General features: G+C 33.9%; 2 protein-coding genes across 3 annotated transcripts; both read right to left on the bottom strand.

Moving 5' to 3' along the window:
• Nucleotides 1-2,692: 2,692 nt before the first annotated feature.
• On the bottom strand, nt 2,693-5,810 carry LOC108204370 (pyruvate dehydrogenase (acetyl-transferring) kinase, mitochondrial-like). Its single transcript, XM_017373764.2, has 6 exons — nt 5,514-5,810; nt 4,369-4,627; nt 4,081-4,261; nt 3,728-3,875; nt 3,382-3,595; nt 2,693-3,047 (listed from the first exon to the last, which is right to left on the bottom strand). Exons 1-6 carry the CDS (start codon nt 5,760-5,762, stop codon nt 2,989-2,991), a joined length of 1,110 nt encoding a protein of 369 aa, XP_017229253.2. The 5' UTR covers nt 5,763-5,810; the 3' UTR covers nt 2,693-2,988.
• An 837-nt stretch (nt 5,811-6,647) lies between these two features.
• On the bottom strand, nt 6,648-14,046 carry LOC108204371 (probable sugar phosphate/phosphate translocator At3g17430). 2 transcript variants are annotated; one of them, XM_017373765.2, is made up of 10 exons: nt 13,909-14,046; nt 11,860-12,102; nt 11,087-11,194; nt 10,616-10,647; nt 10,453-10,503; nt 9,354-9,415; nt 9,014-9,275; nt 8,381-8,646; nt 8,206-8,300; nt 6,648-7,049 (listed from the first exon to the last, which is right to left on the bottom strand). In XM_017373765.2, exons 2-10 carry the CDS (start codon nt 11,941-11,943, stop codon nt 6,885-6,887), a joined length of 1,125 nt encoding a protein of 374 aa, XP_017229254.1. In that variant the 5' UTR covers nt 11,944-12,102; nt 13,909-14,046; the 3' UTR covers nt 6,648-6,884. The 2 variants fall into 2 exon arrangements, with proteins under 2 accessions (XP_017229254.1, XP_017229255.1); XM_017373766.2 differs by having other exon boundaries at nt 11,860-12,091; nt 13,909-14,040.
• Nucleotides 14,047-15,114: the final 1,068 nt, after the last annotated feature.

Raw genomic sequence — 15,114 nt, 5'->3', positions numbered from 1 at the left:
GTGTGAAAACTAAAAAATGGTTGAGTATATGTGAACAACTATAAAACTGCATATAAACTCAACAAGTTTATCTGCCTTTAAGTGTTATAAATTCATGACTTTTAACATTATTTATATAATATTTTATATATAATTTTTAAAAGAATCGGTTATTACAATCTTGACCGGATAGAATCGAATAATTTCAATTCGATCCGATTCGGTTCATAATAAAATTTTGATCCGGTGCGGTTCGGGAAAAAATGAAACTTTGATTATCGGTTTATTCGGTTCAGTCCCGTGCTCACCCTTCACATCATGTAGTATTAGGGGTCGATTTCATTCAAAACCAAACTCAAAATATCAAGAGGCCTTTATAGTTGATACTGCTGGAGATTAGAAATCAGTTTAGTGGGAAGGTAAAGATATCAAGCTTGGATGTAATTCGAGTCAGAGAAGAAAATTGAAAAACGATCTCAATTTTTTGTCAGCTTTTGGTCTGCTCGCGTATAACCAATATAATAATATTAATATAAAATGATATTTTATAATAAATATAATTTTAAGCAATAGTTCTGATATGAATATGTTATATGTATATGTGTGCTCAAGCTGGAGTGCGTTTCGAGTTCTAACTTCCAACCAGGCTTTCGGAGTTCGAATAATGTTTTAGCCAAGTTTGGTATGTACTCGAGTTCAACTCGTTCATTCGTAGTAGGGCTGTTAATGAAACGAATATTTAATGAAATATTCGGTATTCGAATTCGTTTAACATTATTCGTATTCGTTTGTTAGCAAATACAAATACGAATTCAAATCTTAAAAAATATTCGGTTTGTTAACGAATACAAATTCGAATAGATAAATATTCGTATTCGCTATTCGCTTAATTATTCGGAAATTAAATTATATATATATATATATTATTTTATATTATATAGAAAAATATTATATTTTTATTTAATAAGATTATGTACTGGTAAGGGGAGCTCTTCTGGTTATAGCCACAGACCGACAAATCAGAAACAAAATGTCACACCTTCTGGTTTATCCAGGTTTGTTCAATCAGTAATTTGAATTTTATATTATTTGAGTTGGATGACTGTAGTCTGTATTATTAGTACTTTTTATAGTTTGCTTGAATTGGTGAAGTATGGGAGTTTATAACTTTTGTCACATGTCAGCAGTTTAGTTATTTTTTTCATTTTCTTTTAAATGAGTGCCTTAAACGAATATGAATAGTTCGTTAACTTAACCGAATACGAATACGAATACAAATAACTATTCGGATAATAAACGAATACAAATCCGAATATGTATATTTAAACCGAATACAAATACAAAAACTATAGTATTCGTTTCGAATTCGTTTCGTTAACACCCCTAATTCGTAGTTGTTTTAAAAACTTTTCAATCTCAAGCATACAAACTCACCGATGTTCACAATAACAGAGTTGGAAAAAATGACCCTAAGTATGAGTTAGTAACGCCGAATAATAAAGTCTTTTCAATTTGAGAAGAAAACGCTAGATCGTGTAACGTTTTGTTATTTTTCGATTAGGGTTAATCTAATAGAATGTTACATAAACTAGCATGTTAGAACGTTAGACGATGTAGCGTTTTTTATGAATATCCAAAACAGCGATGATGTAGTATTAATAAATGGGATCTAGGACCATTTTTCTGAATCCTGATATTCACGACACTAATAATGGATATATTGATAATGGGGGCCAATACCCGAAGCATAGTTATTTTAGCAACTTTTTAATCTCAAGCAAGTTTGAAGAGGCTTGTATATGGAATGTCGTGAAATAATATCCTACAATTTTTATTTAGGACACCCTCGTCTTTTTATTATTCAAAATAAAGAAAAGAAAAGAGGAGGGTGCGAAGAGAAATGACAAAAAGATATGAGAAAATCGACTTGGAAGAGATGACGGAGGAGTGAAAGGCAAATTCGAAAGAATCCAGAAGAGGGAAAAACTGGATTTATCTCCAACGGATCACCCTTACCAGGAAAAAGTATTTTATTTGGGTCAGACGATTTGTTTAACCTCGACTTACATATGAGTTTGAGTCGAATCGAGACATGTTAAACAATTTGACGTTCAAGCTGCTAGCAAACAGTCTGATATGAATTACAGCCCCAGGGACACCAAAATGGTGTAGAACCAACTCTAATCATGCAGAAAAACTGTGTTTCTTTTTTACCAAGCAGATGGTGTTGCATCTAATTCGTTCGACACTGTTTATTTGCATCTAATATGCTGTCATCTGACGTTAAGTTTGAATAATGGAAGAGTAATGTCAACTAAAAGGGGCGAAAACATTGAAAATAAAAGGCCACCAATCCTACAAACTTGTGAAGCAAAGAAGACACTGATGGGAAAATGGAGACCTCCATCACTCTCTTAATCCCGAATTTGTTGCCCAGCTGTGACTTGAAGACAATCAAACCCAAAACTAATGGTGTCAAAACTTCAGCAAGTCCCAACCCCCCTCACTCTTGGATAGTGGACACTATAGATTTTAGTTCATTTAAACATGTGGTTAAATCTTCAATGATATGGATGGGAGCCTTGTCAATGAAGAAAAATGGTGTTTATCTCATTTTCCATGTAATTGTACTTAGCTGTGGATGTGGAAACTTAGGATGTGAAAGTGAGTTCATGTTATCTAGTTGCCAAACTCTGGGAAAATAAGACAACAATTACTCAACCCAGGAAGAGTTTCAAATTGTACTGCATCATCAGATGGGATACCAGAAAAATCGGGAAATAACACTTCAGCTCTACAATCATGTTGTGAGTGTCTAACAATGGTAAAGGATCATATAGCCATATACAAGACGCACATATGAACTTTTATACAAAGTAAAGCTTTGCATATTTACATCAAGTATATATTTGAAGATATGCTGCAATTTTATATGTTCGGAGTATTTACATGTGCATTGTACTGTGAAAGTATTGCTAGCTTGTTGAATCTTGATTGAGAATGGAGGTATCATGGCAGGGGCTCTTGTGAATCTCCCAAGCGAGACAAATGAAGATAAGCATCAGTCCCTGCATAAATAGCACAAATTACAAATTGTAACACCACAAGGTCAAAAGGCAATCTTAATCTTATGTAGAACACCCTATATTCTAGTCACTGTTGCGGATTAGTTGGCAATGAAGTCAAGTAAGGTTGCAGATTAAAAATAATAGTTTAGTGAACAACAGGAATGCACCTGAGTCCTGACCGTAAAAAATCTACATTTAAGGTACAAGTGCAATACTATAGCTACACATTTGGATAATTTTTTTATTTCATTCCTCTAGGTGTAGCAATGTTAGTGCTCTAACAGATTCAGTGATTCATTTACAAGGCAATAAAAAAGAAGGTTAAAAGGCATACCATATCCTTCCATAGAGATAATTTGCAGATCCCCTCCAAAATACCGAGCATACAAACGGCTAATCGGGAGCCCGTATCCATACCCAGCCATTGTCGCCACATTAGCTGTTTCGAGATCTGGCTGCTCACACAATGGGTTTTTTGCAGTGCTGTAGAGATATGTAAAAATTTTAGGCAGACCACTTCTTGCTATGCCGCCACCTTCATCAGAAATCTACATATATTAAAATGATACATGTGTTAGCAAGCGTTCGATACAGTGAGTTACTGTAACAGTAGCACCTCTATACTCTAATTTTATGAACATACACAAGAGATTTTATGCTACAAAATTTATGGATCAGACCTTGATGGTAACATCTTCTAACCCGTCAGCCACTATAATTCGAACAGGAGGTGCAATTTTATCCAAGTCCATAAACCTCTCTTGGACAGCTCGCAATGAGTTCTTAACCAACTCAAAAACCATCATATGCAAGTGATTTGGAACATACCTGAAATTACAAAAAAATATCAAGTATTCAAAGAGTTAAAGTATTTAATAAATATTCATTTATCATTAGCCATTATAAATGCATAACATATATTAACACATCAAAGTGATTGACATTAGCATTTTATCGGTGTGTACAAACCCCTTACAATAAAAGGGGCTTTCATGTGAAGAAGAAACAGTAAATCAGGAAAACTAGTACTCACGGGAAAGTAAAATTAGAATCCCCGTAGATATTAACATCAGGTGCACTGCCATATTCACGCAGACAAATGCCACGAGCATCCTCACTGGCACTTCTTGCTACCTCCAGAGGAGACATTTTAGTATGTATGTAGCCTACAACATCTGGAGGAGGATTGGGATTGTGTAATTCCACATGTTGCCCTAAGTTAAATCCAGGATTAAAATTTACAATCATTTCAGTATCTTGCCTAATACAAAACCATCAGTGACAAAGAATCGAGATAAACATTACAACAGAGAGCACATACCTATAAGCATACGTATTCCAATCCTAGACATGTAGAAGCGATCCAGAAACTGGTGAATTTCTTCTAGACCGTCATTATGAACCTTTGGATGCAGAGCTTTCTTCAATTGTTGGACTCCCAAGGCCATTGTGGGCACAACATTATTGTGTCTCACCTTGATCATCTTAATCATTTTTGTGAATTCTAACTCATCATTATTGTCCTTGATGTCAGGGAAGGATTTAAGGTCACGAAATGAATCCAAATACCAATCGCGCACCTACCAAGTAAAAGAGTGAGGAAAAGCAAGTATAAAACTGATTAATCAAAATCACCAATTTACATGTTTACAAACCACCCCGTAATCTACGCTCCAGTGACTCCACTGATAAAATTAAGCACTAGAAAGACACAAAGGATATTCTACCTAACAATGCAAAAGCATTTCTATTGCCTGTCGAAGTCCATCAAGGATTCCTATATCTTTGTCTAGAGCCTTTACAATGTAATATAACAAAAGCACACTGTATTAGCATTTTCGTGAGTTCCACATCCTATTTATGTTTGCCTATCACCATTCACCCCTATTTACTCAAAGCATGGGAATCGAATGATATATATTGAGAAAAATAACAGGGATCTTAGCAGAAACTAGGAGAGAAATCAAGATTTCCTCTATTATTTAAGGTAACAACTGAAAACCTCAAATGCCAAAATTCACAATTAAATGCATCCACCAATCTCCCACAGAATCTATGCTCCCTGTTTTTCTAAAAGAGGCCGGCCCTTTACCACATGGGGGGAACAAGATACACCATTACCTCTAGGCTACCAAGACGCTCCCTCTGGCCTCTTATATCAACAAAGCTAATTAATCACATTATGAAGTCTCGTTTTTCTTTCTTTGCTAAATTTACGAAGTCCCATTCGATGACTAGATACAAATAAAGTATTGATGGCTAAATTCCTGCTAAATACTTTAAACAATCAAACCATATTCTATGTCATACTTGTAAGTAAAAGGACAAATTAAAGAGAACCCGAGGGAGGGACGGAAAGAGGGAGAGGGGGAGAGGGGGAGAGAGAGAGGCAGAGAGAGGGAGGGAGGGGGGAGAGAGGGGGAGAGAGGGAGAGAGAGAGAGAGAGAGAGAGAGAGAGAGAGAGACCTTAAGAACAGCAGGCTTATCAGATAAACCATAGGGTAGTTTCTGAAGCTCAATAGCTCTGCGAGCAATCCTGATAGGGAGCTCTTTGTGAAGAAACTGAGCTGAAATCAAAAGATTTCTGAGAGTGGGCTTGGACCCAAATTCCATCATGTACCGGAGACTCACCCCGGTCTGCTTCATGCACCCGCATCGATGAACTTCATCCAACAGGCTCTTGGAGAATGACTCGCACAGCTTCTTGGCGGCCATTTCAAGAAGGGCATGAAACAAATGGAAATTAAAGTCGAATAGTAGTGTCAGCAGTTGTGTAGATATAGGCATAGAGCACTACTGTCTCTGCACATAGTGACAAACTAACTTTTAATGTTAATCACACTTTTCAAATTTCTTTACGATTTTTTGAGGATTAGTCACGATTGATTGGATCTTTCATGATTATAATGATGATGTAATTATTTATTTAATATTAAAAACTAACAGACATCCCTATATTACATATTACACATTTTATAGTGGTTTATAAATAATCAAATATTAAATAATGATTTATTATAAAGTTTAAAAAATCATATGGACATAATAGATTGGAAATAAAAATTGATAAAATCATAAGAATTCAAATATTGATGATGACAATATCATAATACGGGATATAATATTTCCTGTAACGATTCTTTTCTGGGTCATGTAAATATCTAGCAATGTAGTTCATCATGATAATTAACCTTGCCGTATTACATAATAGATTGAACAAGAAATTTGAACATTAAAAGAATTTGTAAAGTAAATAAGAAATTTGAACGTTAAGATCGTAGCAATATATAATATACACACGTTGCCGGGCACAACAAACTTGACCATTAACAGAATAAGATCCAATGTGGAAGTTGTAGGATTGAGTGTTAATGGGTGTATTAACGAGGCCAGCTCCACTGATACAGGGAAGAAACACACTAAAATGGACGTCGAATTTTTTCAACAATAAATAATTTTATAATTATGATGATTGAATAAATTAATGAATACAAGTCAATATGTCATGTACCTTCTCCTGACAAATATAAGTGGCTGTTCAAGCCTGTAACTTGGTAGTATGAAAAATGTTACCAGCACATCCGGCCAAGGCAAACCACAGAAGAAAGAAGATAATGCCATTAAAATCAAGAACCCGAGCATAATTTGAACTGTGCTAAGTCTGCCGCTGGATGAATAGATGTCCCACTAAGTATTGCGGCTTGTTTTAGTAGTTTATATCCCCTACAAAAATTGAATATTTACTAGTGACTATTGGATATATGGATCACTTGAAAGCAGCCTGTCTTGCTTCACTTTTAAACAAAGTGTGCGCTCCTATGACTATAATACATCCCATTATACATCCCGGTTGCTTAGCTGTGAACGCCCAATATGCGAGATCCTAGATGAAGAAATTAGTGGTGCCTCTTCGTCTACACTTTGATCAGAAGCAGAACCGAGGCCTCTACTATTTGTATCATCATCGTAACTATCTGTCGGCTTCTTCTCAAACTTCCATTCCTGTTGACCATAAATCCAAACCAAGATTAAATACAGCATCCCTTTTAAGATAATCCAACAATTTTAAGGTATAATACGATGGTAGTAGATAGAAACCCGGCATACTTGATGAAACTCCCTTCTAAATAATGCACCTAACCCTTCTCTTACTAAATACTGGGTACCTAAGAGCATCTCCAACCCTATAAAACCCTTAGCTAAAAGTCATTACTACATGCTAAAAATAAAAAATTGAGAGATTTTGTAAAAAAAAACCAACTCCAATGGGGCATTCCCCTTGTCTATAATTATAGCCAACCTACTGATGTTGGCGATATTTGGCCAACCTCTAAAGGCCTGTAGCAAGATTCCACATTATCTATTGCTCCCTTCGTCCCATTTAATTATATACGTTTACTATTCGGAACGCACTTTAATGCTTCAATAAAAGATACTCCCTCTGTCCTAATGAATTGTATACGTTACTTTTTGGCATGTTTTTTAATATGGTCACAGATGATGTGAAATTTTGTTAAGGTCTATACGTCGCTAGAGGTTGGCCAAATATAGCCAATATCTAGAGGTTGACTAAAATTATAGACAGCTGCAATGTCTTATAGGAGTTGAATTTTTTTTTTTATAGAATCTCTATAATTTTTTATATATGGTATGTATTAATTAATTTTGGCTAAGGGTTCAGCGGAGTTGGAGATGCTCTAAGTATGTATGTACACATTCATTTTGTAACTTTCATATATTAAAATAATTAATTTTAACTATAACTAAATAAATTAATGAAACTTGGATTTTAGGAACATGACATTTGCCTTTAGAATATGATAAAGGCACGAGTTTCATTAATTAATTGACCTGAATGAATGCGGGGAATAAATTAATGAAACTCGTGCCTTTATCATATTCTAAAGGCAAATGTCATATTCCTTCAACCCAAACCCTTGGTAGCTATTCTCCGCATTCATTCAGGTCATCCTTTAGAACAGATTAAAAGCTCGTATAAATACAGTATGTAATTTGTAGAGATTTTATCCTTCTCCTGCTCATTGATCACTTTATATCTATAAAATGTATATACACATATAAGTCCTAAAAGAATATAGGGGGGATAAACTACAAACAGTTAAATCCATAAATAACATGAGATATTGCAAAAACTGACCTGTGTCATTCCTTCTGGAATACTTTCAACTGGAAGTTGAGATGAACGAACATCCCTGACTTTTATGTAGTTATAAAAGACAACACCACATAGTGCTGAAGCAAATAAACATCAAAGAATAATGTTAAAAGCATATGGAGGGGGGTTAGCTTTAAGAAATATGTTAATTAGATACCTATTGCATAGCCAGTAATGTTTAGTCCAGTAATAATAGACTCCGGAAATATTACAGTTGAAAGAGCAATCAATATCCAATCTTTCAGAACACCAGCGACTCGAACTGTCACTGCTCCGGTTCTACCAATCACTAAGAAAATTGAGAAGTTCAATGCTAGAGCACAAATGGCATTGGAGAAAAAGATCCAGAAATTGAATTTAATCTGCGAGACTTCCATCCCAGGCTGCTCCAAGAAGTACCAAGGCACAAATAGAAATGCAAAACTGCAAGTGACAAAATATAGCAACACAGAAGTTATGTAACAGGGTCATCTTTTACAAAATTTATGAATTGAAAACGGGAGGCATTCCACTTTTTGTTGCCCTAAGGAAAGATAATACATGCGTAATACCAAGAAAAAAAGTAGCTTCATGCACTAAACAACACTTGCTCCTTGCATAAAAAATAGAAGACTCTTTTCAGTGAATATCACCTAGTCAATAATCTTGCCTAGGTACAGGAATAATGATGGAGCAAGGACATCTGTGTATTAAAATTTATATGTACATTTTAAACTTTCAGCAATGGTTGCACAATTTTTCTAAACCTACTAGTAAAAATATATATATTGAAAAAGCAATCAACTTAAACCTGCATGGAGCGATGTAATATAAGCTTGTGATAGGATTGAGTGTCAAGCCTTTCTTTTGAAGGAGGACTTGGGTTAAGACTAGCCTCAGAGCTTCTGCAAATATACCTGTGACTTGGTAAGCTGTACCAATCACATTAAAATGGATTTCCCCATAAGAGGATACAACCACTCCAACACTGACCAGCAACATATTCAAGAAAACGTCCCATCTTAATTTGTCTGTGCCGCATAGAACGGCCATGAGGAATGTTGCCACAGGCACTATAAAATACAGAACTATATGTAAGCAACTCTTCACTATATATAGCAAGGAACGTAAATAATATCTGAAACGCATACTTAGGGCTTTGAGCATCTGAATGAAAGCCACGGATATATGCAAGTATGCTGTGTTACCAAACCTGTGTCGATAAAATAAGTGAGCGTTATTATTTAAGATACAAATAGTGCATGCTAACTTTAAATAATTTGAATTTACAACGCATGTTAGAGTAATTGTCTTCCAAAAGTTGTCATTATCAGTTAGGGGACTAGTAAGGCATAACTTATAATCCTTCATTGAAAAATTCTAAATTAGACACTGAAGCAAACTGTGCATGTTATACGAAGTAGAAACAGCTCAGATAAGGGAATGTAATTTGTTTTTGGCTGGGTAAATGTTTAAAACTTTAATTCCTTACCTCCATTCCACTCCTTGCAGAATAAGCTAGAGTTTAAACCACCCAATATTAGCAGCAATCTCCATTCTCCATCATACTGTGTTTATTAACAAATCTCATCATAGATAATTTGCACACCCTCATTTTTTTTTTACTTTTTAATTCTACCTGCATTATTTCTGCTGTAACTTTGTTCATTCCATTCCATTCTCACCAACTAAACAGAGTTGTACCAGTTTCTGTGTATATAATGTATCAAAATCAACTTGAAAATATATAATTGCGGAGGAATTTATTTCACAAACATATATTGTTGGTACTCATCCAAAAAGAAAACTGTGTTTATATTGTTTGGTAAAAATAGATCGATTTATTCATTGATTCTATTCTGACTGCTGTCATTTGACGCAAGTAAAGTTATGTTCAGACCTAAACTATTGCAGGAAAATACTAATGTTAAACAAATTCAAAAGTCATATAGTAGTGTCTTATTGCAAACACAGAGCACCTAACTCTAATAATTAACAACCACATTATGGCATGTGAATTTGAACAGGACCAAAGAACTCCAAAGTCCATACTATAACCAGAGCTATATCAGCAAACTATAACCATGTGGAGTGATAAGATTATAACATCAGCGGCAGAGTAAGAATGATAGCAAAGAGAAGCAATCTCACAGGAAACAACACTAAATTAAATTTCAAGGAATATGAAGAAGAGTTTCCCATAAGCATAGAAGCAGATAGCACAATCACAGAATTTGCTCTAGTGCTTACCAAAGACTTGAAGCAAAGAAGGCACTGATTGGGATCACACATGTAGCGTATCTGCCATAAGCAATTAAAATATAAGAATGTAACATAATCACCTAAAGCAACATACATTCTGTAGAATCATATACACAGTTTTAAGTCTTCTCAGACAAAATTTGATTCTTACATTTCAAATGTCATTTTAACAGGAGATACGACCTGCCAAACAAGTAGGGTAAACATTACAAAGTCACTTCAGCGAGCAGTTATTTTTAAAACACCAAAGAAATACAATTAAACTACACTGAAAATCTTGATACTTTAGTTCTCAAAATGATATTAAGATGCAGATCTAATGTGGGACAGTACTAACTACTGAAGACCGTGCTCAATATTTTTGCTACCCATTGTGTGTTTGGAAGATTCACGCTAGAGCAATGTCTACACTTGTACATATTAACTAACCGCAAGAAATCTAAGCATGAAACAATACTAAAACGCTGAAAATTAGTTTTGCTGCATTACAATCAATTTACTTGATAAATAGAAGTATACAGGTATCCTATTGTTAATTGCAACAGTAGTCAATCAAATGTAGTAGATGGCTATTAGAAAACCCATGTCTAAGGGAAATTGATAAATTTTAGTAGAGTATCACCTTAATAACACGAATGAGAAAGAATGCCACTGCTCCAGAAAATCCCATATGAATCATTGTAAGTGTTATAGGAAATGGAAAATTGAAGTACTTCGGAGAGAGAACCCACTGCATTATATAATCAATAATTAATTAGACATTATAAAATCAAGCAATATATTCGTAAAGTTTCAGGTCATAATGGAGAACTAGACAAATGTGACAAGGAATATTCAATCACATATTCACATCAACCACATCCAAAATAAAAATCAAGTACAAAGGCAGTAGTGTAAGCAATTAACATATGACCATGCATAGAAGAAAGGACACATTTAATTCTTATGTTTCCAGTACCATTTAAAACAACTTCAGGTTTTACAATGGAATTACTGGACCCGACCCCGTAATTGTGAGAAACCTTAAAGGTAGAAATGTGGGATATATAATTATTAAAAAATAAATAAAATTTTGTGGAACAAATGCAGATAGAAATAAAAAAAAGTTTAAAAAAATACTATAAACCACGAGATGTACAAGTGCAATTCTGTATTTAGCATTCCTCTATGATGTATATATTTTTTCATTCGGACTTTGCGCTTCCTTTTTTCAGCTCTGATGCAATGTTTATAACTAAAAGAGAGACGCGTGATACTATGCCAAGCTATAGGGTGGTCTTGAAAGAAATAATTGTTGGGATTAGGCCTAATAACTGCAATAGAGATGCCAATGCACAACACTGATTTCACAAAAATAGGCAAAAATGGGTACACTAATTAAATGCAAAGTAATACCTTGTTGTAGAGGATAACTCCAGACGAGAGCAGAATGTAGACTAGCAGGTAAAAGTAGGTCAAAAAAAGTGACTTGTCGATCATTTTTCCTTATTGATGTCTTTCAGAAAATTGCCCTTCTGTATCAAGATCTGGACACTTTTAAAGCTTTAAGGCCAGATATGGTTCCTAGTGTGTAAAACCAGGATCATCCAGCTATTTTAAACCATGGTGAGCAGTATGCCAATGTCACCTAAAAATTTGCTTCCAATTGATTCATAAAACTTTCGACGTTAATATAAATGAACAAAATGTGAAAATCAGTAAATGAGATAAGTGACAAACACGGTAAAGTTGTTTCACATATATTTTCAATGCAAAATGTTGAATTTGAAAATTCTCTCTAAAATTTTATTGAAGCACGCAAAAACTACAGAGAAGAAATGTTCGCACTGTGACATTAATCTAACCTCAATCTTTTCTTTCTTATAGAGTAATCACCAAACACCAACATATGTGTTTTCTTTGATATTATTAATCAACTACAGAATAAAGATACAATATATCACTATTAGCATGTCCAATGCTAAAATACATATTATGACATGAAAACATGATCAATGGTGCTAACATAAAAAGTGAAGTCCAATGCAGAGAACGCACCTCTCTAAGGCAATACTAAAAATGGATTTGAAGTAAGACTATGCTAAGGGGAATCAAGTATTGATGTTGCTAAAATTGCAAAGCAATAAAAAAGGGGAGATAAATGGATGATTAAAGCAATAAAGCTAGCATGCATTTTTTTCAAATATGATTAGATGCAATTTGGTTCTGTTTAGAGTTATTTAGCTCCTTTTTTTTTTCAAAGACTATGCAAAAGACTTCAGGTTTTGTTTTAGCACCAAAAATCACTTTCTGATTTCAAATTATAACAAAAGTCATGTGTATATAATGTTATTCTACATCCATATTTGGCATTGCATCGAAGAGGTGTGTTCTATACTTCAAGTCAAATTACTTATATAGAATCACTCATTGCATTGGACATGCTCTTATGACTAGGCATTTGATAGTATTCCATTTCAGCTAAGATAATTCATTCTATGCAAACAGTAAATGAGCTCCGCCTATTCTAAGCTACATTTGCTAAGAATCTTAAAATCATGTTAATTTATCATATCCAAATTATCCTTCTATTTCAAAGTTTCACCTCATTTTATCTAAGTAAGAACCAGTCAAACACTTAGAACCCACTGATAATCATAAAGATAACCTAGCACGGCTACTAGCCTACTACCTTACAAAAAGTAAAAAACAAACAAAAAGATGAGGTAAACTGTGATTGTCTCGAAGCCTACCGAATTGACTCTAACTTGAACTACACACCAACATCAAATAATTAAAGCTTATGATGCTCAAGCCAGCTCTCACATGAGTTCAAACAAAATTTCCATCACATTAACGATACTCTTATGTGGTTTTGGCTGTTAGGATATAACCAATGCGAATGAGCGATTATGTTGTCATTTTTCAAGCACAATGCTCATTCATATTATAATTCCATTCCAACAAATCATCTCCCACTTAAATAACTCTACTCTCCAACTCCGTATTATCCACAATCATCATCATATTATTACACCTCCATTTCCTCGACAATTCCAAAATCTGTTTCTCCCAAACTCCGCCACTCAGCTTCCTAAAACAATCAATCAAACGAAGCACCAAGCCTTATTTCCAAACAAGACACCGCAAATCAAGACATTTCAACCACCGAAAATGCAGTAATCAACAGACTAACAAAACCTAACTTCCACCACAACGTAACACAATTCCAATCAGATCAAAACAACACAATGCGCATTCACATGACACGCATCACAAAAACACAAACAACAAGTCTTAAACACAATCAAATCACAAAAACTAACACGTATAACTACAAATTCGCAGCTGATCTTCAGCTACAGTGAATCGAAGTAGATAATCTAGTCATTTGAGCATAGTAATTAGATACAGCATAATGAAAAATAGATACAGATTATTGTATGTATATGTGGATGAACTTACAATAACGCGAGAATATAGAGCGAGTGTAACAGCTTTGTCTTAATTGGCTCAGACCAATTTGTGAAGACGGTAGAAATCAGAAGACGCGTCCGTATTCTATTTACATGCACCCTCTCCCACCTTATTATATCTCTAATTTTATGGACTTTTCTTTACTTAGTATTGTCCTTGTTTTTTATTCTTTATATATTTCACAAATAAGGAAGTAAAGGTAAATTGTTTTAGAAATGTAGATAAATATTTTCATGACACGTGGAATGAGTGAATTGGTGGTTTACAAAATGTGTGCAAAAGGGTTAGATTATAAAGTGATATTTAAAAATTTTATATCTTGTTTTATATATTGATAAATAAATATAAAATAAATTGAATTTTTTTGAAAAAAATTAAAGAGAAATGATAAAGATTACATGAGAGGACAAGAGAGTTGCGGTCAATGTCACCGTCACGCTAAACTCGAGTGGTAAAGATAATAAAGTACACAGCACGAGCGGCTTTTTCTTACCAAACATAACTTTATGAACTGCATTTTTTTTTCATTTTTCATTTTTTTTTGTAATTTCTTGAATATTGCATTTGGATAAGTTGAAATGCCGGTACAAGAGTTCATCCATCTCGTTTAATGAATTAAATGGGCTTTGGTTTTTTGACTGGGCTTTGCATAAAGGATCCATAAAACGGACAAGACGAGAGGGTAGCCCATATTGTTACATATGATATTTCTCCTAGGTAACTAACTATTTTTAACTTGATCTTAAAAATATAATTAATACTTTCATATGACAATGCAATATGATAAATTTAGAATTATATCCAAGTAATTTATCTGCAAGCAGGTGCAAAATTTGTTAAATTGAATATAAAGTTTAATTATAGAATGTCACTAATATTGTAAAATGAAATTATGAAATATTTTATTCGATCCCAGAGAGTATATTTGAGGACCCTTTATTATATAATTTGTAACCAATCAAACAGTAAATGATATTTAAAATTATTTTAAACATTAATATAAAATTTCTAAATTATTTATCGAAACATAACTCCTATATATAAAAACAACTAACAAAAAGATTACCTCTCCTGTACACCGGAGCATATAAGAGAAGTTTATTGAAGCGAATTTGTGAGCGGTGGATTTAGGTTATTTTAAAAACAAAAGAAACAAACAGTTAACTTTATTCTCTTCAAGACTTTTTAAGACTC

This window comes from Daucus carota, chromosome 1 (assembly GCF_001625215.2).
Source record: "Daucus carota subsp. sativus chromosome 1, DH1 v3.0, whole genome shotgun sequence".
NCBI classification, from domain to species: domain Eukaryota; kingdom Viridiplantae; phylum Streptophyta; class Magnoliopsida; order Apiales; family Apiaceae; genus Daucus; species Daucus carota.
Note: the sequence above shows the minus strand (reverse complement) of the source record. Positions and strands in the feature narration are given on the sequence as shown.

What these genes read in the sequence shown, in the direction of transcription:
- LOC108204370 (XM_017373764.2), bottom strand. Translation starts at nt 5,762, where the DNA reads ATGGCCGCCAAGAAGCTGTGCGAGTCATTCTCCAAGAGCCTGTTGGAT. An exon ending in TGGAATACGTATGCTTATAG is followed by an intron (nt 4,262 to 4,368) that starts GTATGTGCTCTC and finishes GATTTAACTTAG; the next exon opens with GGCAACATGTGGAATTACAC. An exon ending in GATTCTAATTTTACTTTCCC is followed by an intron (nt 3,876 to 4,080) that starts GTGAGTACTAGT and finishes TTGTAATTTCAG; the next exon opens with GTATGTTCCAAATCACTTGC.
- LOC108204371 (XM_017373765.2), bottom strand. Translation starts at nt 11,943, where the DNA reads ATGATCGACAAGTCACTTTTTTTGACCTACTTTTACCTGCTAGTCTAC. An exon ending in GAGTTATCCTCTACAACAAG is followed by an intron (nt 11,195 to 11,859) that starts GTATTACTTTGC and finishes TATATAATGCAG; the next exon opens with TGGGTTCTCTCTCCGAAGTA. An exon ending in CATTACTGGCTATGCAATAG is followed by an intron (nt 8,301 to 8,380) that starts GTATCTAATTAA and finishes TATTTGCTTCAG; the next exon opens with CACTATGTGGTGTTGTCTTT.